This window comes from Mesoplodon densirostris, chromosome 11 (assembly GCF_025265405.1).
Source record: "Mesoplodon densirostris isolate mMesDen1 chromosome 11, mMesDen1 primary haplotype, whole genome shotgun sequence".
NCBI lineage: Eukaryota > Metazoa > Chordata > Mammalia > Artiodactyla > Ziphiidae > Mesoplodon > Mesoplodon densirostris.
The window spans coordinates 4,086,270-4,112,286 of NC_082671.1; the positions used below are offsets into that span (position 1 = coordinate 4,086,270).

The following is a 26,017-nucleotide window of genomic DNA, read 5'->3' on the forward strand; positions in this document are numbered from 1 at the left end:
AGGGAATGGGGGTGGGGAAGGATGTCTGAAAATGGTCAAAGGGTACCAACTTCTAGTTGTAAGATGAATACGTTCTGGGGGTGCATGTACAGCATGGCGACTGGTTAATACTACATTGTATACTTCAAGTTGCTAAGAAAGTACATACTAAAAATTTTCACCACACACACACACAAACGCACAAAGGTAACAATGTGAGGTGATGGATGGGTTAACTAACCTTTTTCTGGTAATCATTTCACAGTACATATGTATATCAAATCATCATATTATACACCTTAAACTTACATAATGTAATAAAGGAAAAAAAAGAAAAGTGTGTAAATATATATTGGTCTCTGTCCCTGCTTCCTGGCACAGAGCTCCTAAAACTCTTGTAATCTTCCTAAATGATAAGAGTGCTAAGAGCATCTTTTGTTCTAACATTTTGTCATTGACCCTGGTTCGTGACACAGAGATTTAGGAATCCTTTGACATTTCCTTCATGATAGGAGTGTCTTTTGTTCTAATGAGGTGACTCTGGGTGGGCTTCTAAATAACTTCAGGATGGGGCAGGGGAGGTGCTGGTCACCAGAAAGACCAAGCCATGATTAGAAGGTTGGAACATTTAGACCACACCCCCCATCCTCTGAGAAGGCGAGAGGGGCTGGAGCCTGAGCTAATGATCGATCATGCCTATGTGATGAAGTCTCCATAAAAATCCCAAAATTGGGGTTTGGAGAGCTTATGGTTGGTGAACATATCCATGTATTGGGAGGGTGGCACACCCCAACTCCATGGGGACAGAAGCTCCTGCGCTTGGGACCCTCCCGACCCAGTTCCTACATATCTTCTCATCTGGCTATTCATCTTGTATCCTTTATCATATCCTTTGTTACATAATAAACTGGTAGACCTAAGTAAGTGTTTCCCTGAGTTTTGTGACCTCTTCTAGCAAATGATCAAATCCAAGAAGGCCAGTAGGGGGAACCTCTGATTTGTAGACAACTCAGACAGAATTGGTGGATAGCTTGGGGACCTATTATTTGCAAATGGCGTTTGAAGTGAGGGGCAGTCTTGTGGGACTGAACCCTTAACCCGTGGAGTCTGCCTAACTCCAGTTAGTGTCAGAACTGAATGGCGTTGTAGGACGCCCAGCTGGTGTTGTAGAGAATTGCATATGTGGAAAACCCACACATTTGGTGTTGGAAGAGTGAGTGTGTCCATATTATGAGAGTAAAGGAGAAATACACAGGAGGAAGAGGGTAGTTTTTCCCTTATAGTTTCTCACTCATTTAATTTCATTCTTTGCAAAGTCACCTTATCAGAGATGCCTTCCCCAAATCATCACTCCATCTAAACAGCACCACCGTTCTCATCATGCTAGCTCCTGCCTCAGTCTTCGTCATCGCCCTTCCTTCTACCAGCCATACCGTGTATTTGTTTGCTTGCTCGCCCTTTCTCTGCCTTCTAGGATACAAGCTCCGTGGGATCCTGGACTTTGTTCTTCGCTCCATCCTCACTGCCTGCATTGGTGCCTTTCACATAGGAATGGCTTAATCAATATTTATTTGATGAAAGATGAATAAATGAATAAATGAGAAATACTAACCCTTTACTATACTAAGGGAACCCCTAACTGGTAAAATATTTTGAAGTGACATGTTATACAGCACTCTACACAAAACAGAAGAAAGCCACATATCTCACACGGACGCTTAAGACCATTTTAACTACATAAATGAACACTTTCCTTTTAAAAAATTGTCCTTCTATGCCCAGCAAAGGAAAACCATCAACAAAATGAAAAGACAACATGTGGAATGGGAGAAAATGTTGGCAAATGATGTGATTGACAAGGGGTTAATATCCAAAATATACAGACAGCTCAAATAACTCAATATCGAAAAAACAAACAACCCAATCAAAAAATGGGCAGAAGAGCTAAATAGACATTTTTGCAAAGAAGACATACAGATGGCTAACAGGCACATGAAAAGATGATCAACATTGCTAATTATTAGAGAAATGCAAATCAAAACCACAATGAGGACTTCCCTGGTGGGGCAGTGGTTAAGAGTCCGCCTGCCAATGCAGGGGACACAGGTTCGAGCCCTGGCCCAGGAAGATCCTACATGCTGTGGAGCAACTAAGCCCGTGGGCCACAACTACTGAGCCTGCGCTCTAGAGCGCACAAGCCACAACTACTGAGCCCATGTGCCACAACTACTGAAGCCCGTGCACCTAGAGCCCGTGCTCTGCAACAAGAGAAGCCACTGCAATGAGAAGCCTGCACACCACAACGAAGAGTAGTCCTTGCTTACCGCAACTAGAGAAAGCCCGCGCAGCAACGAAGACCCAACGCAGCCAAAAATAAATAAGTAAGTAAATAAATAAATAAATAAATTTATTTATTTAAAAACAAAATAGGACAAGGAATACCTGTATACACTTTACCCAGATATGCCTTATAGTTAACACTTCACTCCATTTGCTTTATCTGTGTTCTATGTATCTATGTATCTATCCATCCATCTATCTATAATTAAAGGGTGAGTTTCATCCATCGTGGCTCTTTAACCCTAAAGACTTCAGTGTGTATTTGCTAAGGATAAGGGTTTTTCTCCTCTAACATAACCATAGTTGCCAGCTTTATAAATTCATCAGATTACATTGATTTAAGAATGTAATCGATCATCCATATTCCAGCGTGATCAACTGAGCCAAAAACGTCCTTTACAGCATTTTCCCCCTCCAGCACAGGATCCAGTCTAGGGTCGGGTACTACATTTGTTTGTTAGATCTCTTTACCCTCTCTGATCCTGGGACATTTTCATAGCCTTTATCTTTTCTAACACTGACATTTTGAAGAAGGCAGTGTCTACCACCCCTGCGCCTAACACACACTTTTTCTCTTGTAACTGAATGTTCCTCATTCTGCATTTGTCTGATGTTTTTCGTGATTAGACTGAGGTTATGCATTCTCTGTTGGAACACGGCGAGGGGATGCGGTGTCCTCCTCAGGGCATCGCATCTGGAGACAGTGTCCAGCTATCCTCACTGGTGATGTTAATTTGATCACCTAGTCAAGGTTTGCCCAATTTCTCCACCGTACTATTACTGTTGTTTTTTTTTTTTCCTTCCTCCTTTGCAGTTTATGTCTATGGGGAGACAGTTTAAGATCATGCCAGTATTCTCCTCATCCAAATTTCCCCTCAGATTTAACATCCATTGATGATGCTTGCCTGATTTACCACGACAGTAGCCAAATGATAATTTTCCAACTCCAGCACCTCCTCAACATTTGTCAGTTGACCCTTGTCATTCTGTTTTTTTTTTCAATTGGGAAGGACTCATCAATTCTTCCCAGTACAACTTTCCACATATCCCAAAAGTCAGATAAATCTCTCAGCACCGTTTTTCCCCCTGTGGACATTCCATCTGGAGCTCTTCGTCCTCTCCTCCACTTCAGACTCGTGGTCCCCTGGCTGCTGCACAGCTGCCTTCCTGAGATTTTCACTTCTTATCATCTAAGGAATTTCATGGCCTTTTTTTCTGTGTTGGATCCTGTTTCCTGAGTCCTGTGCCTTCCTCTTTCTTAGTTTCCTTTTATGTTTTGAAGAGAAGAGACATTCTTCTCTAGCTTTCTGAGAAAAGGTAGGCAACAAGTTAATTTTTTTTGAGCATATGTGTGTCTAAAAATATCTTTACTTATTCATTCACTTTACTGATAATTTGGGTATTGAATTCTAGGTTAGAAGTTATTTTCCCTTGGAATCTTTAGTGTCTTTTAGCTTCTGTTGCGGCACGGAGGAAGTCCAAATGCAGTCTGATTCCTGATACTTTTGATGTAACCTGATACTTTGTATGTAACATACTTTTTTGGTTTGCATTCTGAATACTTTCATTTAAAATATTTCCTCTACCTCTTATGGTATAAAATTTCTCAGTGTAGCTCCTTTTTAATTCATCATTCTGAGGCCTGGGGTGGGACCTTTCAATATGAAGATGTATGTCTTTCAGGTCTGAAGAGTATTTTTGTGTTTTCTCTGTGTTAATTTCTTCCAGGTGTTTTCTTATTCTCTCTTTCTGGAATACCTATTTGTCAGATGTTGGACTTGAACTGATGCTTTAATTTTCATATTGTTTCTCTTTTATTATCCATCTCTTTGACCAACTTTCTGAGACTTTTTTTTTAACCTTATCTTCCAAACTTATTAGTGAAATTTTTATGTTAGGTATCATATTTTAAATTTCTAAGTACTTTTTTTTTACATCTTCATTGGAGTATAATTGCTTTACAATGGTGTGTTAGTTTCTGCTTTATAACAAAGTGAATCAGTTATACATATACATATGTTCCCTTATCTCTTCCCTCTTGTGTCTCCCTCCCTCCCACCCTCCCTATCCCACCCCTCCAGGTGGTCACAAAGCACTGATCTGATCTCCCTGTGCTGTGCGGCTGCTTCCCACTAGCTATCTACCTTACGTTTGGTAGTGTATATATGTCCATGCCTCTCTCTCGCTTTGTCACAGCTTACCCTTCCCCCTCCCCATATCCTCAAGTCCATTCTCTAGTAGGTCTGTGTCTTTATTCCTGTCTTACCCCTAGGTTCTTCATGACATTTTTTTTTCTTAAATTCCATATATATGTGTTAGCATATGGTATTTGTCTTTCTCTTTCTGACTTACTTCACTCTGTATGACAGACTCTAGGTCTATCCACCTCATTACAAATAGCTCAATTTCGTTTCTTTTTATGGCTGAGTAATATTCCATTGTATATATGTGCCACATCTTTATCCATTCATCCGATGATGGACACTTCGGTTGTTTCCATCTCCGGGCTATTGTAAATAGAACTGCAATGAACATTTTGGTACATGACTCCTTTTGAATTATGTTTTTCTCAGGGTATATGCCCAGTAGTGGGATTGCTGGGTCATATGGTAGTTCTATTTGTAGTTTTTTAAGGAACCTCCATACTGTTCTCCATAGTGGCTGTATCAATTTACATTCCCACTAACAGTGCAAAAGGGTTCCCTTTTCTCCACTCCCTCTCCAGCATTTGTTGTTTGTAGATTTTCTGATGATGCCCATTCTAACTGGTGTGAGGTGATACCTCATTGTAGTGTTTTTTTTTTTTTTTCGGTATGCGGGCTTCTCACTGCTGTGGCCTCTCCCGTTGCAGAGCACAGGCTCCGGACGCGCAGGCTCAGCAGCCATGGCTCACGGGCCCAGCCGCTCTGTGGCATGTGAGATCTTCCCAGACCGGGGCACGAACCCGTGTCCCCTGCATTGGCAGGCGGACTCTCAACCACTGCACCACCAGGGAAGCCCTCATTGTAGTTTTGATTTTCATTTCTCTAATAATTAGTGATGTTGAGCAGTTTTTCATGTGCTTCTTGGCCTTCTGTATGTCTTCTTTGTAGAAATGTCTGCTTAGGGGGCTTCCCTAGTGGTGCAGTGGTTGAGAGTCTGCCTGCCGATGCAGGGGACACGGGTTTGTGCCCCGGTCCGGGAAGATCCCACATGCCGCAGAGCGGCTGGGCCCGTGGGCCATGGCTGCTGAGCCTGTGTGTCCGGAGCCTGTGCTCTGCAATGGGAGAGGCCACAACAGTGAGAGGCCCGCGTACCGCAAAAAAAAAAGAAAAAAGAAAAAAGAAATGTCTGCTTAGGTCTTCTGCCCATTTTTGGATTGGGTTGTTTGGTTTTTTTTTTTTTTTTTTTTTTTGCTGTACGCGGGCCTCTCACCGCTGTGGCCTCTCCCGTTGCGGAGCACAGGCTCCGGACACACAGGCTCCGCGGCCATGGCTCGCGGGCCCAGCCGCTCCGCGGCATGTGGGATCTTCCGGGATCGGGGCACGAACCCGTGTCCCCTGCATCGGCAGGCGGACTCTCAACCACTGCGCCACCAGGGAAGCCCTGTTTGGTTTTTTAATACTGAGCTGCATGATTATATATTTTGGAGATTAATCCTTTGTCTGACGATTCATTTGCCAATATTTTCTCCCATTCTGAGGGTTGTCTTTTCGTCTTGTTTATGGTTTCCTTTGCTGTGCAAAAGATTTAAGTTTCATTAGGTCCTATTTGTTTATTTTTGTTTTTATTTCCATTACTCTAGGAGGTGGATCAAAAAAGAACTTGCTGGGATTTATGTCAAAGAGTGTTCTTCCTATGTTTTCCTCTAAGAGTTTTATAGTGTCCGGTCTTACATTTAGGTCTCTAATCCATTTTGAGTTTATTTTTGTGTATAGTGTTAGGGAGTGCTCTAATTTCATTCTTTTACATGTAGCTGTCCAGTTTTCACAGCACCACTTATTGAAGAGACTGTCTTTTCTCCATTATATATCCTTGCTTCCTTTGTCATAGATTAGTTGACCATAGGTGTGTGGGTTTCTCTCTGGGCTTTCTATCCTGTTCCATTGATCTATATTTCTTTTTTTGTGCCAGTACCATATTGTCTTGATTACTGTAGCTTTGTAGTATGGTCTGAAGTCAGAGAGTCTGATTCCTCCAGCTCCGTTTTTTTCCCTCAAGACTGCTTTGGCTATTCGGGGTCTTTTGTATCTCCATACAAATTTTAAGATTTTTAAAATTTTCTAGTTCTGTAAAAAAATGCCATTGGTAATTTGATAGGGATTGCATTGAATCTGTAGATTGCTTTGGGTAGTATAGTCATTTTCACAATATTGATTCTTCCAATCCAAGAACATGGTATATCTCTCCATCTGCTGGTATCATCTTTAATTTCTTTCATCAGTGTCTTATAGTTTTCTGCATACAGGTCTTTTGTCTCCCTAGGTAGGTTTATTCCTGGGTATTTTATTCTTTTTGTTGCAATGGTAAATGGGAGTGTTTTCTTAATTTCTCTTTCACATTTTTCATCATTAGTGTATAGGAATGCAAGAGATTTCTGTGCATTAATTTTGTATCCTGTAACGTTACCAGATTCATTGATTAGCTCTAGCAGTTTTCTGGTGGCATCTTTAGGATTCTCTATGTATAGTATCATGTCATCTGCAAACAGTGACAGTTTTACTTCTTCTTTTCCAATTTGTATTCCCTTTATTTCTTTTTCTTCTCTGATGGCCGTGTCTAGGACTTCCAAATCTATGTTGAATAATAGTGGTGAGAGTGGACATCCTTGTCTTGTTCTTGAACTTAGAGGAAATGCTTTCAGCTTTTCACCACTGAGAATGATGTTTGCTGTGGGTTTGTCATATATGGCCTTTATTTTGTTGAAGTAGGCTCCCTCTGTGCCCACTTTCTGGAGAGTTTTTATCATAAATGGGTGTTGAATTTTGTCAGAAGCTTTTTCTGCATCTATTGAAATGATCATATGGTTTTTCTTCTTCAATTTATTAATATGGTGTATCACATTGATTGATTTGCGTATATTGAAGAATTCTTGCATCTCTGGGATAAATCCCACTTGATCATGGTGTATGATCCTTTTAATGTGTTGTTGGATTCTGTTTGCCAGTATTTTGTTGAGGATTTTTGCATCTATATTTATATACTTATTTTAATATGTATGCTTTTTGGTTTTATTAAAGTTAAACCTTTTTTCCTATTTATTATCTTTCTCCTTTTGTGAAATATCCACTCACTTCATTTGTCTATATTTCCTGAGTTGTTAGAAGTTTTTATATATGAATTCTCTTCACCATACATATCAATAATATTTCCCCCTTTTTCTTGTTTATTTTCTACTTCCAGAAGCTAAAAAAGTTGAATGTAGGTAGCTACAGTTATCCATCTTTTACTTCATGATTACTTTATCAGCTTTTATAGTTAGAAAGCTTTTTTCTGCGTTCTGAGGTCGGATATTCTTCTGCATATGTTTTTTACTTTGTTTTATGTGTATCTGCGTGTATTTAACATTTCGCCCTTGAATTCAGCTGTAATTTATTTCAGTGCATATTTTGATAAGGAATATAACCCCAAACAGTAACTGTCCCAGCACCATTTGGAAGCCAACATTCCTTTCTTTACCAAATGCATTGGGGGTGGCGGGGGCGGGGGGTATTCCCGGGAGGAGTGAGCAGTCAGCCCAGCAGGAAGTGACTCGCCCGGGGCTTTGCTGCTCACATCGGGGTCCGCGCGGCTAGAAGGGCGCCGGGGCAACAGCTGGAAAACGCAGAGACTGATTTTGTTGGAGTTTTCCGCAATCAGCTCGGAGTCGCGATGACAACTTTTGAATCTTGCTTTGCTCGGTGCTGTAAGACGTCCCGAGCGCAGGTCGCCACGCAGCGTCTCCCGACGCGAGCGCCTGGGAGTCCTGCAGACCCGGGGGCGGGGGTGGGGGGGGAGTGCGGGGAGGTGGGCGTGTGGAGCCGGGGCGGAGACGGGGATGTGTGCGGGGCGGTGACTGGCGTGTGCCGGGCGGGAGCGGGCGCGGCCTGGGCCGGCGGGCTCCTCGGCCTGCGATCCAGGCCGCGCTCTGACGACCGGCCTTAGCAGGATGCAGGGGAACGGTCCTCTCCCGCAGCAGCCTAGGGGCACTGAGCGGCGCCGAGCGGTCCTGCCGCCCCTCGTCGGGCTCGGGCTGCCGGGCTGGGAGCGCTGAGGGCGGCGCCACGAGGCCGGGCGAGCTCGCCGGCCGCCAGGGGGCAGCAGAGATCCCGGCAGCGCAGGGTCCGCGGAAGCCAAGCGGAGGGAGCGGCGGCACGGAGGTCAGGTTCGCGCTGTTAGCTTGCTTTTGCGGCTCTCGACAGACGGCTCTGCTCCCCCTCCGACTTGACTTGCGGCTCCTCTTCCTGTGCCCGGCAGCGGCCCGGCACATTTTCGGTCGGACCTTCTTCCGAGGGCCCTTCCGCGCGTTCACGCAGTTATGGCCCGGGGCAGAGCGGCCCGGACCTTTTCCCCAGCGTCCTCTGCGCGGTCGTGCCGGAGCGCTCTTCTCCGCGTTCAGCCCACCCCAGCCAGGCGCGCGCTCCCGCCTGGACCTCCTTCCCAGCGTCCTCTGCGCGGCTGTGCGCGAGCGCCCTTCCCCGCGTTCAGTCGGGACGGAGTTTCGTGCGCGCTGCGTGGCTGAGGTTCGTGAGTGGGGTCTCCGCCGGGTGGGGAGCTCGTCTTGGGAGTCCCGGCCCAATGGTCCTAGGCCCAGCAGCGTGTGCTGAACCGCGAGGGCGCTGGGGCCCGAGGGCGCTGGGACGGGCGGGGCGGGGACTGGGCCGCGGGGTATTTGGTGCCCGCGGCTGGGCCGCCGGGCGGGAGAGGCTACGGCGGGGAAGGAGTTAACCGTTTAGGAGGGATTTGACAGGTGAGCGCGTCTTCAGCCTTTCTAGACCTTTCTTTAAAAATTGAAAGAGAATTCACATACGACTAAATTCATCCTTCTAAAGAGACCAGTTGAGTGGTTTTTAGTCAGGGGATTGGGCCGCCATCACCGCTGTCCAATTGCAGAGCGTTTCATCGCCCCGGAAGGAAATCCCGAGCTCGTAGCAGACGCTTCTCCTGTCCCGCTGCCCAGCCCCACCGGGCCGCTTTCTGTCTCTGAGTTTGCGGGGTCAGGATAGTTCACCTCAGTGCAGTCAGACGGCGTTCGTCCTCTCGTGGGCGGCTCCTTGCGCGCTGCCTAGGTCCTCGGGGTTCGTCCGCAGTAGCAGTGGTCGGCACTCGCCCCTTTTTACGGCCGAATGATACTAGTTCAGCGTAGGGAGAGACCATGTTGTGTTTCTCCGTCAGTCGATGGGCATTTGGGTTTTTGCACCTTTTGGCTTCCGAGACCTTTTGAGGTCTGTTCCTCCACGGAACTCAAGAGTCGGAGGCACAGTCAACTTAAAACCCTTCTCCCAACATTGAACTCTGGGATCGGACCAGGTCGTGTCCAGTGGCGTCGGGTCAGCTGTCTTGCAGGAAAGTTTGCCAGGGTTTCTGTCCTCGGCTCAGCACTTGCTCGGCCGTCGGCTGTGGTGGTCACAGGCAGAGAAGCGTCGGTGTGCGGGTGTCATCAGCGATGCCGCCAAGACCTGTTGGCGCGTGATAGGAACCTGGTGGACTCGGAGATGAGCGCATGAAGGTGGCTGAGAGCTGTGGGAGAGAGACGTCTGGCCTCCGAGCACGCCCCGTTCATCTCCGTTATTTGCGGATGCACGGCCCGGCTAACACTTCTCGGGAGCCTCCAAGTAGATAGCAGGGCCAACGCGCCCGTCCCCAGCTCAGGTCCAGCAAGGCGTCCACCTGCCTTCTTGTCTCCGCTCACACTGTAAACCTGCGTCCTTGTTGTGGCATGTTTAGTGCCACAGTTTTATGCTTTTCGTTAGTGATTCCACGCTCTTTCTTTAACGCATTTTTAAAAAATTGAATGAGGGATTCTTTAAATTCTATAGTTCTTTACAACGTTCAGAAGTTCCACTGCCCCGCTCTCGCCCCTCCCTTCTTCCCTCTCCCCACTGGTAACCACTGGTTTGTTCTCTGTATTTGTAAGTCTGCTTCTTTTTTGTTTTGTTCACTAGTTTGTTGTGTTTTTTAGATTCCACATATAAGTGATATCATGCAGTATCTGTCTTTGTCTCTGACTTATTTCACTTAGCACAGTGCCCTCCAAGTCCATCCATGCTGCTGTGATTTCACGGTTTAGAATGTTCTCCAAGCTTAGTGCTGAAGTGCTGTGTGGTGTTCCTAAGTGCAGGGTGGCTGTGATGTGCCTTACAGAGACACGCACGGCAAGCTTCTCTTAGATGAGCTTTGTTCGGGCCTGAGTTATGTGCTGTTGGCTGTGATTTCAGTAGTTATGCATCAACAATACATACTAAATAGGGTGCCTTTAATAGACAGAAGCAGGCAAAGCAAGCTTTTGTATTGACTGGTCGATGAAAATGTAGTGACAGGAGGCTCGCAGGAACCTAGGCCTGTATTTCTGCTAAGAGCAGTGGCTCGGTATTGGATTATTGAGTGTTCATGGTAACTGTAGAACATGAGTATCATGAATAGTGAGAATGGACTATGTAACCAATTTAGTTATTCAAGGGCAGAAAGCCTAGTGGGGATATTGATTCAACTTCTGTGACTTTTAACATTTTTCCACTCAGGGTATTCATTTATTTTATTTATTTATTTATTTATTTATTTAAATTTTTTTGCGGTACGCGGGCCTCTCACTGTTGTGGCTTCTCCCGTTGCGGAGCACAGGCTCCGGACACGCAGGCTCAGCGGCCATGGCTCACGGGCCCAGCCGCTCCGCGGCATGTGGGATCCTCCCGGACCGGGGCACGAACCCATGTCCCCTGCATTGGCAGGCGGACTCTCAACCACTGCGCCACCAGGGCAGCTCCTCAAGGTATTCATTTTTAATAACGTTCTGGCAGTTTTGAAGCAAAGAGGAGCTAAAATAAAGCTAAAATGCTCTTTATTCTGCAAGCTGGGTAGGGACTCTGCTCAGTCTTGGAGATTCGGTAGTTAGTGTACGGCCCCGCTGTTCTCCAGCAGCGGAGTGTGGGTTATGGTGTGCTGTGATAAATGTCTAAATGCTATGGGAACATAGGGTTAATTCTGTTGAGAGTGTAGTGAGGTGTGTAAGGCTTCAAGGAAGAGATGACATTTTGAGATCTGTTTCTTTCTTTTTACTTAAATAATTCTTTTTATACTCTTGCTAAATTTTGAAAGAAGTATTACGAACATGAGAGTAGCACGTACATAAATGAAAATAAAGAATTTTGATACCCAGTCCTGTTCTTCTTGATCTGCACAGTCAGAACTTCACCGGTCACTGAGCTTGGTCACTTCTGCCGGTGATGCAAATCCAGAGTCCACCCTCTCTCTCCGTGGCTGTTTTCTTGGTTGAGCCTCTGTCATTTCCTCTCTGGACTGTTGTAACGTAGACTCCAGCTGCTCTCTCCATCAGTTATTTGCTGCTGACACAGACCTTTAATTCTCAGCCTAAAATTTCCATTGCTCTCCCACGTTTACAAACTAAAGTTTTAAGCTTTTAAAGGTGGCTTATTTAACGCTTCATGATAATGCCCTGCCCTGTCTTTAATAAAGATGAGGTCAGACAAAAGAGGAAACTATCCTTATGTAGCGTGCCTTCTTTCCTCTTTACTCCTTCCTTCCTTTCTCCCTCCCTCCACATATAATTAGAAATGCTTTTAGGTGATAAGGAAATAGATGAGAATAAAAAACATTTTTGCCAATCTTCTTAATATCTTGAATTCATCAATTTCGTGCTTACAGCCACTATCTTAGCTAAGGCTCTTACCCCTCACCCCCCCAAAAGTCTTTTTTTTTTTTTTGGTCATACGTTTTTATTTCTTTGGAAAAACACCTATCAGAAGAATTCTTGGGTCATATGGCAAATGCATGTTTAATTTCTAAAGAAATTGTCAGATTTGTTTCAAAAATGATAAAACCATAAAGCTTCTAGAAGAAAATATGGAAGAATATCATCATGATCTGGAGGTGTGCAAAGCTTTCTTAGACAAGACTTAGAAAGCAATAACCACTGGGGGAAAAAAAAAGATAAATTGGATTACATCAAAATTGAAAACTTCTCATTTAAGGTAACTAAGAAAATGAATAGACAAGCTCTGACACCTGTTTGACAAGGAACTGATATCCAAGGTATATAAAGAACCATTAGGGTTCAAGGCCTGAGACTAATCCTCTGTGGCCTGCTGCTCTAAACTCTGGAATGCTGGCTTCATCTTCAAGTCATTCTTTTTTCATGAAGGGTACCATGTGTTTATAGCTGAGTAGTTTTATCAGCCTGTTTCCTGCCAACAGTGTATGAGCATTCTGGTTACTTCACATCCTTGCCAACTTTTAGTGTTGTCAGTCTTTATTTTTAGCCATTCTAGTGGGTGTAGAGTGGTATGTCATTATGGTTGGTTTTAATTTTAGTCCTTGATTACTAATGATGTTGAGCACTTTTTCCTGTGTTTATTGACATTTTTATATCTTCCTTTGTGAAATGCCTGCTCAAATCTTTTGCCCATTTAAGATTGGGTTAATTGTCTTTTTATTATTGAGTTGTAGGAGTTCTTTATATGTCCTTTTTATATCCTGGATATCAGTCTTCGTGGTTGCCTATTCATTTTCTTAGAGCTGTTTTTTTTTTTTTTTTTTTTTCTTTTTGCGGTATGTGGGCCTCTCACTGTTGTGGCCTCTCCCGTTGCGGAGCACAGGCTCCGGATGCGCAGGCCCAGCGGCCATGGCTCACGGGCCCAGCCGCTCCGCGGCATATGGGATCCTCCCAGACCGGGGCACGAACCCGTATCCCCTGCATCGGCAGGCGGACTCCCAACCACTGCGCCACCAGGGAGGCCCTTAGAGCTGTTTTTGATAAGCAAAGTTTTACATTTTGATGTAGTCATATTTGTCATTTTTTCTTTTATAATTATTTTTAAATTTTATTTATTTATTTATGGCTGTGTTGGGTCTTCGTTTCTGTGCGAGGGCTTCCTCTAGTTGCGTCAAGTGGGGGCCACTCCTCATCACGGTGCACGGGCCTCTCATTATCGCGGCCTCTCTTGTTGCGGAGCACAGGCTCCAGACGCGCAGGCTCAGTAATTGTGGCTCATGGGGCTAGCTGCTCCGTGGCATGTGGGATCTTCCCAGACCAGGGCTCGAACCCATGTCCCCTGCATTGGCAGGCAGATTCTCAACCACTGCACCACCAGGGAAGCCCTTCTTTTATAATTATTGCTTTCTGAGTCCTAAGTAAGAAATCTTGGTTACCTCCAGGTTGTGAAGGTACACTTATGTATTTTCTTGTAGAAATTTTATAGTTTTAGCTTTCATGTTTAGGCCTATGATCCATCTCTAGTTTTTGTGAATGGTGTGAAAATTATTTTGTGAAGAATATTAAATGTTCTTCCCATACAGATATCCAGTTGTTCCAGTATCATTTGTTGAAAATGCCATTTTACTGCATTGGTACCTTTGTTGACATTCAGATGACTGTATACATGGCAGTTGATGTCTGGACTCTTCTGTTCTGTTGATCAGTCCTTATGTCAGTACCACCCTGTTTTAATTATAGTAGATCTTTTTTTTAATAAATAAATAAATGCATTTATTTATTTATTTTTGGCTGCGTTGGGTCTTTGTTGCTGTTTGCGGGCTTTCTCTAGTTGCGGCGAGTGGGGGCTACTCTTTGTTGCGGTGCATGGGCTTCTCATTGCGGTGGCTTTTCTTGTTGCGGAGCGTGGGCTCTGTGTGCGCAGGCTTCAGTAGTTGTGGCTCGCGGGCTCTAGAGCACAGCCTCAGTAGTTATGGTGCACAGGCTTAGTTGCTCCATGGCATGTAGGATCTTCCCGGACCAGGGCTCGAACCCGTGTCCCCTGCATGGGCAGGTGGATTCTTAACCACTGCACCACCAGGGAAGCCCTATAGTAAGTCTTGAAGTTGTGCAGTGTAGGTCAACAACTTTGTTGTTTTTCAAGTTTGATTTGTTTAGTTTAGATCCTTTGCATTTTCCACATAAATGTTAGAATCATCATCTTACCAGTTTCTAAAAAAAGTCTCGTGGGATTATGATTGCAATGGCATTGAATCTTTAGATCAATTTGGGAAGAATTTACATATTAACAGTATAGAGTCTTCAAATGTATGAACGTGGTGCATCTCCTGTTTAATTTAGGTCTTTAATTTCTTCTGGTACTGTTTTATAGTTTGAAGAGGTCTTATGCATTGTTCATTAAAATTACTCCTAAGTATGTTTTTTTAACTCATAGTGGAGCCATCATTCACATTGTTGCTCTGTATACAGTGTGCCATTTTTTTCTGACTGCTTCTAAGGTTTTCTCTTTATTTTTGGTTTTTAGCATTTTGCCTGTGGTGTATCTAAGTGTGATTTCCTTTGTGTTTATCCTGCTTTGAGATTTGCAGATCTTCCTAAATCTATAAACTTATGCCTTTCACCCAATTTGGGAAAATTTGAGCCATTATTTAAAAAAAATTTTTATCCCCATTCTCTTTAACCTTTTCGTTTGGGACTTTGATTATATGTGTTAGCCATTTTGATGTTTTCCCCCAGGACCCTGAAGCTCCTTTGTTATTTTCAATCTTTTATTTTTTCTTCTTTTTCAGATTATTTAATTTCTTTTGAACTATCTTAAGTTCACTATTGAACTATCTTAAGTTCTTTTTTATATCTAATTTTGCATTTTGTGAACAGGATTGACAGTTTGGGGTGATTTACAAGATTCCTTCTTCGAGTGTTTCCTATTCTTTTAGTAATTTTATTATTTATTTACATTTTGGCTGCGTTGGCTTGTCGTTGCTGGGCCCCGGCTTCCTCTCCAGTGGTGGCAGGCAGGGGCTACTCTTCATTGCGGTGCACGGACTTCTCTTTGCGGTGGCTTCTCTTGTTGTGGAGCACGGGCTCTAGGCGCTTGGGCTTCAGTAGTTACAGCTCACGGGCTCTAAAGCACAGGCTCAGTAGTTGTGGCGCATGGACTTAGTTGCTCTGTGGCATGTGAGATCTTCCCGGACCAGAGCTCGAACCCGTGTCCCCTCATTGGCAGGCGGATCCTTAACCACTGCGCCACCAGGGAAGCCCTCCTTTGACTTTTAAATGTTCTCTTGTCTTACAGGATCCTAAATTTTGCCCTTCACAGGACAGTCCCAAAGGGCATCCGTCATTCCTTTTCCTTCTTCTCAGAAGCCCCGCCTCGCCAGTTCTGCCTCACCGAGTTGTACACACACTTGGCTCTTTCTCCAGAGGCTGCACTCATCTCCCAGAACGTTTCGTCGGTGTCTTCATACCTAGTGTGGGTCTTCTTTTTCCGGGAGTGATTTTAGTTCTATCTTGGGGTCTGCATCCTTCTCTTCTCCCTTCTATGCATTTCTCTTCCCATCTGGGTCCCACCTTGCTCTCCTCAAAAAGTCGAGATGAGAGTTCGAGAACTATCTCCACCAGAAATTGATGTATATATATTTTTATTTCTAGGCAATTTGAAACTTCCATTTTCAGTCTTCTAATTATGTTAGGAGACACAGGATATTTGTGGTTTTATTTGTTCCTTTTGTTGGTGCATATAGGTTTTGGCAGATGTATTGGGATATTTAGATTTATGTAGCTGCCATACCTTTGGCTATCAGGAAGTCTTTCCTAACATTTTATTTTGAAAAATTTGAAGCCTCTAGGAAAGTTATACAATGAATGCCTGCATATCCTTCACCTAGATTCATAGGTTTGTTACTTTATCTCTTTCTCTCCCTGTCTTTACACATGCACACATTTTATTAGTTGAATGATTTGAGAGTAAGTTGCAGAAAACATGACACTTTTTTCTAATACCTCATCATGTATCTCCTAGTAACAAGTTCATTCTCCTGTATGATCATGATAGAGTTATCACACTCAGTATCTGTAACAGTGATACAGAACCATTGTCCAATATGCAGTTCATCATCAGATTTCCCCCATTGCCTTAGTCATATCCTTTACAGATTTTTTTTTTCTGATCTAAAATCCTATAAAGGGTCACACAGTGTGTTGTCCTGTCTCTTTAGTCTCCTTTAATCTAGAAGAGTTCACTATCCTTTTTATTTTGCTTTGTTTTGTTTTTTGAGGCACTGATATTTTTGAAGAGTTCAGGCCTGGTAGATTTCAACTTGTCTGATTATTTCCTCATGATTAGATTGGTAGAGATGTTGGTGATATTATTATGTTTGACTGCTTGGTTAAGGTGGCTGCCAGATTTCTCCATTGTGGGGGTGTCTTTTGCCCCCCTCCATTTTTTCTCCAAGTGCAAGTAGTGTATTTGGGGACTGACCTCAAGACATACTGGGAGAACAGAGAGGCAGTGAGAAGGGACGGAAAAGGCAGTCAACAAAGGGTGCAACCCAAGCTGATTCCACCAGGAGCCTGGAGCCAGCGCAGAACTCACGGCTTAGCTTATCCTACAGAAGGGGTGAGAAATCTAGGGTCTTTAAATGCCAGCTCCCGTCAGTCACTGAGGGCTGCTCCAGGGGCATCCGTTCTCTGGTACTTGCAGCTTACCCTGAACAGGTGCAGAATGGGCCCGATGCCAAGCAAGCCCGCAGGCAGAGATGCAGGTGTTGGCGTGTGGAAGTTAGGCTGGGCGTGTGCTGTTGCGGTGAGAGCTGATGGGATAGTTAGCACAGCACCCCTAGTGTCTGCTAGGCCTGGGGACCCCAGGACCTAGAGCTTGAGGCAAAAGCTTATGTGCTATTATTTTTTAGGAAGTGCAATTCCAGGAAGCAGAAGTGAGGGAAAAGGGGATTGAGGAGAGATGGAAGATGAAGTCAGTTCAAGCGTGCATTTCCAAGCTGGCCACCCCTTGGTAACAAGGACAGCTGATTGCTTGGTTTCCTTAAGCTGTCTCCTTGGAGGAGGTATAAAGAGCCACACCCCAGGACAGCCACCTAAATGAGGGGAGGAGAGGATTTACTCCTCAGCGCCTTTGTCTCCCTGGTAAAAGGTTTGCCCCGTGGTACATCACCTCCCCCAGATGTGCAGATTGTGCATGTGTGGGCATCAGGTGGGTCCCACGGGTTCTCACACCTCAAATGCAGGAGGGAGGCCAAGGGTGGGAGGTAAGAGGCATCCCTGTGAGCAGGAAGTAGGGGCCGTAGGGTTGTGCCCTCGCGTATGTGGTCCTCCTAATGGCAGCCAGGGTGGAGACAGTGGTCTGAGGCCTCAGAGACAGGCAGGGCCAAGACTTGAGGTCCTGCGTAAGATACGCCTGATACATTGGGAATCTACTTTGGTTTAACAGATACGCATGTACATACACATAGAACACACATATACAAGCACAGTCATATGTGAAGAAGATAACAGCTATCTGTTGCTGGTGGGGATCCAGCCGCATTTTACTTCTTCCCATATTTTTGATATGTTTAAAGCTTTCTACAATAAAGATTTTAATTTTATAACAGGAAAATGGTTTGTGGACAGTTTTAGAAAGGGAGGCGGAGCAGTAAGCACTTTTTCCAAAGTTAAAACTGGCAAAAAGAATAATTCCAGGGCTTCCCTGGTGGCGCAGTGGTTAAGAATCCACCTGCCCATGCAGGGGACATGGGTTCAAGCCCTGGTCCAGGAAGATCCCACATGCCATGGAGCGGCTAAGCCCATGCGCCAGAACTACTGAGCCTGCGCTCTAGAGCCCGTGAGTCACAACTACTGAAACCTGCGTGCCTAGAGCCCGTGCTCCATAACAAGAGAAGCCACCGCAATGAGAAGCCCACGCACCGCAACGAAGAGTAGCCCCTGCTCGCTGCAGCTAGAGAAAAGCTCGCACGCAGCAACAAAGACCCAACGTGGCCAAAAAATAAATAAATAAATTTTTTAGAAAAAAGAATAATTCCATGTTTTAGTCTATGGACAGAGACTGGTTTTGTCGTTTTTTCAATATATTGAATCTTTTTTTTTTTTTTGCAGTATGCGGGCCTCTCACTGTTGTGGCCTCTCCCGCTGCGGAGCACAGGCTCCGGACACGCAGGCCCAGCGGCCGTGGCTCACGGGCCCAGCCGCTCTGCGGCATGTGGGATCCTCCCGGACCGGGGCACGAACCTGTGTCCCCCGCATCAGCAGGCGGACTCTCAACCACTGTGCCACCAGGGAAACCCAATATATTGAATCTTATAAGATTGTTTAAAAAAGTAGAAACAAATTGCTTTTTAAATGTGAGAAGTGTAACTTGCCTTATAAAATTAGTTTCTAGAATTAAAATATATACTTTGTCTATATATCCTGCATTATGTATTTCATTCACTGGTGTATCCGTTCATTTAATATTCAGACACTTCCCTTCCTGACCACCTACTATGAGCAAGGTACTATGCTAGGCCCTGGGGGTGCCACAGAGAGTCAGGAAGAACTCCCCACCTTCTAGGGGCTCCTACTGGAGTGGGGAGAAATGGATGTGGTAGAGACAGTACTCACCAAATATTTAAATGCCTTCTTACATTTCCCAGCCTCTGGGGCCATGTGACTAGTTCTGTCTAGGGAACTGTGACCAGAGTGATGCATGTCACAGCTAAGGCAGCTATGAGCCAGTGTGACTGCTCCAGCTCTGCCTACTCCTGCAGCGATGACCTCAGGGGTCACACATGCCAGACGGCATAGCTATAAGATGGACAGGGCTGCCAGACTGTATTAAATCTTTCGTGAGTGAGATAGAAATCTTTTCTGTGTTAAGCTATTTCCCTCCTTTTTTAAAATTGTGGTAAAATGTACATAATGTAAAATTTATCATTTTAACCATTTTTAAGCATGCAGTTCAGTGGCATTAGCACATTTGCAGTGTATACCCTTGTTTTTAACAGATAACCAGATAGGTTCTCATTTGAAACTTTGTGAATATCCTGTTCACCTACAACTTTTTAGTATCCCACTCCGTGACCTATGGGCCAAATCTGCCACCTCTTTTTGTAATAAAGTTTTTGTTTGTTTCTTAGTTTTTATTTTATTTTATTTATTTTTGGCCATGCTGTGTGGCACGCAGGATCTTAGTTCCCTGACCAAGGATTGAACCCATGTCCCCTGTAGTGGAAGTGCCAAGTGTTAACCACTGGACCGTCAGGGAGGTCCCTAAATTTTTATTTTATATTGGAGCCTAGTTGATTAACAGTGTTGTGTTAGTTTCAGGTGTACAGCAAAGTGATTCACTAATACATATACATGTATTTATTCTTTTTCAATTTCTTTTCCCATCTAGGTTATTACTGAATATTGGGCAGTGTTCCCTGTGCTATACAGTAGGTCCCTGTTGGTTATCCATTTTAAATATAGCAGTGTGTATATGTCAGTCCCAAACTCCCAATCTATCCCTCCCCGCCGGCCTTCCTCCCTGGCAACCATAAGTTTGTTTTCTAAGTCTGTGAGTCTCTTTCTGTTTTGTAAATAAGTTCATTTGTGTAATAAAGTTTTATTGGGACACAACCACGCCCATTCATTTATGTATTGTCTATGGCTACTTTCACGCTAAAACGCCAAAGTGAAGTAGTGACAGAGACCATATAACCTGCAACACCTAACATATTTACTCTCTGGCCCTTTATGGAAAAAGTTTGCTGACCCCTGCTTTATGGAACAGGTATTTAAGTTTTTATCTTTATTAAAATAATACATGCACATATTTGAAAAGGAAATAGCACTAAAAGTTTTATTTTTAAAAAGGCGAGCCCTGCTGCACTGTTCTTCACACCAGCACCACTCCTAAGAGATGTTTCGTTCTTTTACTTGTCTTTTCTAGCATTTATAGTTCTAAGTAATATCCTCATTCCACTATTTCTTGATTCAACAATTTTAGACACTAACTATTGACTAACCTAGTATAGGCCACTATCCTACTTTTTAGTGCAAGATTATAAATAAATTTACCATTTCTTAGCTGAAAGGTAATGTTTTTTTTTTAAGAACTTTTTTTGTATTTTATTTATTTATTTATATATTTGTTTTATTTATTTGGCTGTGTTGGGTCTTCGTTGCTGCGCGTGGGCTTTCTCTAGCTGTGGTGAGCGGGGGCTACTCTTGGTAGCGGTGGCTTCTCTGGTTGTGGAGCACGGGCTCTAGGCGCGCGGGCTTGAATAGTTGTGGCTTGAGGACTCTAGAGCGCACGGGCTTAGTTGCTCCGCGGCATGTGGGATCTTCCCGGACCAGGGCTCGAGCCCGTGTCCCCTGCCTTGGCAGGCGGATTCTTAACCACTGCGCCACCAGGGAAGTCCTGAAAGGTAATGTTTTATGATCATTTAGTTTTCTGCATTTTCATCATCATGTATGTAAGAAAATTAACAAGAACTTAGCAATAACTAACATTTATTTAGTATTTCGTATGTGCCAGGCACTCTTGTGATGTAGTTTTTTTTTAAGTTGAAGTCGAGTTGATCTACAGTGTTGTGTTAATTACTGCTGTACAGCAAGGTGATTCAGTTTTATATATATATATATACACACACACACACACACACACACACACACACATTCTTTCTTTTATGTTCTTTTCCATGATGGTTTATCACAGGATATTGAATGTAGTTCTCTGCTGTACAGTAGGCCCTGTTGTTGATCCGTTCTATACATAAAAGCCTACATCTGCTCACCCCAACCTCCGACTCCATCCCTGCCCCAAGCCTCTCCCCCTTGGCAACCACCAGTCTGTTCTCTGTCTGTGAGTCTGTTTCTGTTTTGCAGATGGGTTCATTTGTGTCATATTTTAGATGCTACAGATAAGTGATATCATATATTTATCTTTCTCTTTCTGACTTAATTTCATTTAGTATGATAATCTCTAGTTGCATTAATGCAGTTTTTATGCAGTTTCTCATTTAATCTTTACAGAACCCCTAGGAAATGTAGATACTACTGTTATCTCCGTTTTCTAGATGATGAAACGTCATTTAGAGAGATTATGTGATTTTTCTCTTGGTCAAGACCTCGTGGGTGATGGAGCCAGAAATCACCATTTGAAATGTCAGCTCTTAAACAGCGTCTTGGAACACTGCGTGGGGAATCATACTGGTTGACGTTCATAGACTTGTGGTCCTACTGTGAGTGAACAGTCTGAAGATTTATAGCATGCAGATGTGCTGAGGCCCAACTTTGTTGGATCTGAGGCGTGTGGGGCACTCAGGTAGCCGGTCAGCCAGCTGCAGCTGCTTTTTCTGAGGGTAATTCTCTTTTCTAATAGACTGCACACTTGCGTGGTCTCAGTCTAATGCAGTGGCTCTCAAACTGGAGCTTGTGTCAGAATCATGGGGTGGGCTCGGTCCAGCACTCAAACATGGGCCTCGCCTCTGGTTTTGGATTCAGTGGGTCTGGGGTGGGGCCTGAGAATGTGCATTTGTAACAAGGTCCCAGGCGATAAAGAAACTGCAGGGACTACTAGTGGTTTAATGCTGTGCCCTTTCTGAACACAGGGTCTTCTGTGCCATCTGGCTCTTCCATTGCGTCACGTCTGTTACACTCCTCCCGCCTGCTGGCGTGTTGGCTCCGCAACAGCAGTTCAGCTACCGTGGCCTGTTTCCTCTTCAACCCCACAGAGGTCAGGGTCACGATGCCCATATAGCAGGTGGTCATAAGCTGGTTGTTAGCTCTCCCCTAGCATGCTTTTGTAATTTTGACTTTTTCAATTATGAACATTGTAATTATAACATACAATACATTCTTATTGTAAAAATCACCTTTAATAGCACCACCATGCTAGCAAAATTTTAGCAGAAAGGTAGAAGCAGACCCTAAAGGATTTTCAGTGGCTTGTTAGGTGATAGCTAAGCACTGAGGAACTTGGCCCTTGACTGGGTCAGTGTTTAAAGTATGCAAGGAAAGTTACTTCATCTGATTTTTAGTAGAGGCTCTTGCCTTTTACCACTAGCATTCTTTGAGATAATTTTTTTAATCTTTTTATTTAGAGGTCAGCCTGAATCAACATGTCTGGGACTGAAGAAGCAATTCTTAGTGGCCATCCTGCTGGTGGCAACTCTGTATTATGCTTTGGTCAGGTACGTGTGTTTTTTTCATACCTGGAAGGAATAAGGTTAAGTACAGCAAGGTGATTCACTTAATGATTAATGATTCACTTAATGATTCACTTAATGAGGTCAAGTGAAAAAGGTATGGGGAAGCCATTGGTAGAGCGCCATCATACACATGTAAGCGGTTTTATTGTTTTTTTTTCATTTAAGTGCATCATTTGGGAGTCTTTGACAAGCTCTGACGGCATTTTGGAACTTTAGCAGCACTGGGGGTTACATTTAGATTTAAATTTTATTTATTTTTTGGATAGATTACATTTTCATATGCTGTAACATTCAAAATGAAACAGACTGTATGTAAAAAGTCTCACTATTTCCTATCACTCTTGTCCATATGTCACCCAGATCTCTTTTTTGGAGGCATCCAAAGTTTCTGGTGTTGTACTCTTTGTGGAGATGTTCCGTGCATATAAGGGAGATTCTTGCTTTGTCCCCGCAAATTCTATCTTTGTCTTACCAGAAATCTATTTGTGTGTACTTATTCCATTTAAATAGGGCAAGGGGAAAAGTACTGAGGGGATGAAAATCTAAACAAGTAGGAGTGTATTTCTCTATGTGTAGGATGGGACATTGTTGGGCTAGAGAAGAGGACAAATGGAAGCAAGGCTTCCTCTGTCATGTTTTCTCCTCTCCTACTCCCTTGCCTATATACATGTCATATAGACTCCGAGGAGGGAAGTTCCAGTTTCCCAGTTCTGGCTCGAGAAAGTTTTGTAGGGATGGTAACGTATTAGTAACATCTAAGGCAGTGGTTTTCAAAATGTGGTCCAGTGACCCCTGGGGGTCCACAAGGCCTTTCAGAGTCTGTGATATCAAAATTATTTTCATAATAATACTAAAATACTCTGTGCCTTTTTCACTCTCATTCTTTCATGAGTGAGGGTGGAGTTTTCCAGAGACTGTATAGCATGTGCTGATATCATTGCTCTGATGGTTACTGGAATGTGTGCCTGCAGAGTTTCTCATTTTTAATTCCTAGTATTGATAGATATAACCCACATAAACAAAAGCTCATAGGATCCTCAGTACTTTTGAAGAGTGTAAAGGGGTCTGGAGACCAAAAAGTTGGAGACTTGCTGATAAGGAATGGTGGAAATGTCAGTTTAATTTTCCCTTTCTGGATTACAGTACCAATACACAGCAGAAGAGTACCAGGCCATCCAGAATGCTCTGAGGCAGAGGCTGGGCCCAGAATACATAAGTAGCCGCATGGCTGGAGGAGGCCAGAAGGTAAGAGTTTACATGCCTGAAAAGTGGGCGCCCACAGTGCCGACCATTTCCATGAACTTGCCAACTCCCTCTCTGGTCCTCATGGATTCAGAAGGTCTCTCATTCACTGTTAGTGGACGTTTGTGTCTTTGGGCGGGGATGGGTTCCAGCCTTCACTGTCATCTGCAGTGGCCCAAGCATGGCCTGGCCCAAGACACTAGTTCTAACTGGCTCCTCTGGAAGATCTTTGAATTAAGTTCACTGAGAAATTCTCTGGAATGTTTAGGAGTGGTTTTGCCAAAAAAGCTGGTAAGGAATAAATTAATTTTTTTTTTTTTTTTTTTTTTTTTGCGGTACGCGGGCCTCTCACTGCTGTGGCCTCTCCTGTTGCGGAGCACAGGCTCTGGATGCGCAGGCTCAGTGGCCTTGGCTCATTGGGCCAGCCGCTCCGCAGCACGTGGGATCTTCCCGGACCCGGGCACGAACCTGTGTCCCCGGACTCTCAACCGCTGCGCCACCAGGGAAGCCCAGATTAAGTAAATTTTGATCCACATTTAAGTATGGCAAGGAATTTTAACAAGCTTTTTTTCTTCTTTAAATTTTTTTTCCAGGTGTGTTACATCGAGGGTCACAGGGTAATTAATCTGGCCAATGAGATGTTTGGGTACAATGGCTGGGCACACTCTATCACACAACAGAACGTGGGTGAGTATGCTTCCTGGCAGTGGCTGCTTCTTCGTTTCCCTTCGTTGGCATTGGCTGACTTCTGGCAGGAGTGTTTTGTAGGCAAGGACCTAGGGAAGGTGTGCTCAGTCGCCAGCAGGAGGAATACAGGTGAGGCACAGGGATCAGTATCCTCTTCAACTGGTTCTCTTTCCCACTCCTAGATTTTGTTGACCTTAACAATGGCAAGTTCTACGTGGGCGTCTGTGCATTTGTGAGAGTCCAGCTGAAGGTGAGGGTGATGGAGGGGACGTGCTGCCTGCAGGCACGGGGCAGGTGGGAGAGTGAGCAGGTACGGAGGCCTCGGGACCCAGAGAGGGGGTGGGGTGGTTCAGACATCCTCCCTCATGTGCCCCTAAGAGAATTTTGAGGAACTCTGTTCTCTTGCACGTTTTTAAGTTGACTCAGTTTTCACCATATATATAAACAGTTGTAAGGGTGTATTTTTTGGCATATTGTAAAATTTTACATTCTAAAATAAATCTGTTACATCTTTTTAACACATACCAATGTATTCTAAATACATAGAGGATTAAATGCTGTCATCCATTTAAAAAAATACACGCGCAAGCTATTTTTCTTTTAAAATATTTATTTATTTATTTGGTTGCACTGGTTCTTAGTTGTGGCGTGCAGGGTCTTTAGCTGCGCATGCAGGATCTAGTTCCCCAACCAGGGATTGAACCTGGACCCCCTGCGTTGAGAGCATGGAGCCTTAACCACTGGACCACCAGGGAAGTCCCTGTTTTTCCTTTTTTTGAGCAAGTTATTCTTCGGTCATCAGGCATCTTACATTGTTTCTTCTTGAACACGTATTTCCATTCCATTTCCCCTCTGGCTTTTATCCTAATATAAGATATATGATTGAAAACCTTTTATTAATGATAATCTTAGTATACTTCTGTGTGTGTGTGTGTGTGTGTGTGTGTGTAAAATTTTTAGGGGATAAATTTCCAGTGACCTTAAGGCTCTAACTATTGAGAAATTTCTTCTGGATTGAGTTACTATTGATATTACAGGTGCTATTAATACACAATTTAGTCAGTTGTGTTTATGTTGAAGACACAACATAACTACATCAAAATATTTATATTTAATAAAATTTTATGGAAAATGCATTTCTTGATAAGATGGATGAGCTGTTGGTTTTCTATTCAGTTAGTTTGTATATCCATAGTTAATACTACTTATTCCTAGACTAAACATTTAGCATTAATTCTATTCTGACTTATTTTTATAAATACTACCGAGAACCTTATTCACATAAACAAACTGAGAATGAATGAGTTTCGTTACAATGTCATTCATTTCTTTGACTCCTTCTGAGTTATCTATCAGAAATCCCAATGCTGTCATCAAACATTATACTCAGCTCTGTCAGCCAACAGCTTGATCAGGCCCACCTTCACTTTTGGTAGAAGCCGAGAAACAGGTACCACCTGACTTGTGAGAGGATTTGCTGTCCAGTCGTTAGAATCTGTTAAATATAATATTTCAAATTTTTGGTTTGGTGCCCCAGAGGTTCTCATAGTGTGGGTAATGTGTCTTAGTAAGATGTGAGGCGGGTCAGGTGTGTGCCTGGTTATGTGAAGAGGAAGGAGAATTGTCTTGCACTTGGAGCATGGGCACATCTCTAGGCAGATCCGGTCCAGGA

The 26,017-nt window shown here is 43.8% G+C and overlaps 1 protein-coding gene across 33 annotated transcripts in view; it reads left to right on the top strand.

Annotated features, from left to right (window-relative positions):
* Window positions 1-26,017, top strand: part of RAD52 (RAD52 homolog, DNA repair protein) — a 59,020-nt gene that overhangs the window by 16,958 nt on the left and 16,045 nt on the right. For 14 of the 33 annotated variants that reach the window (XM_060113986.1, XM_060114010.1, XM_060114017.1 and 11 more), the window contains exons 3-8: window positions 21,283-21,567; window positions 21,817-21,941; window positions 22,309-22,398; window positions 23,560-23,661; window positions 24,252-24,345; window positions 24,528-24,655. In XM_060113986.1, the coding sequence (XP_059969969.1) occupies window positions 22,327-22,398; window positions 23,560-23,661; window positions 24,252-24,345; window positions 24,528-24,655 (396 nt within the window). In that variant the 5' untranslated portion in view covers window positions 21,283-21,567; window positions 21,817-21,941; window positions 22,309-22,326. Of the gene's footprint in view, window positions 1-1,453; window positions 2,361-8,069; window positions 8,224-8,337; window positions 8,663-8,739; window positions 9,021-15,093; window positions 15,699-18,337; window positions 20,632-21,282; window positions 21,568-21,816; window positions 21,969-22,308; window positions 22,399-23,559; window positions 23,662-24,251; window positions 24,346-24,527; window positions 24,656-26,017 lie in introns of those variants that run through there. The other 19 variants (XM_060113994.1, XM_060113997.1, XM_060113995.1 and 16 more) reach the window with 19 other exon arrangements.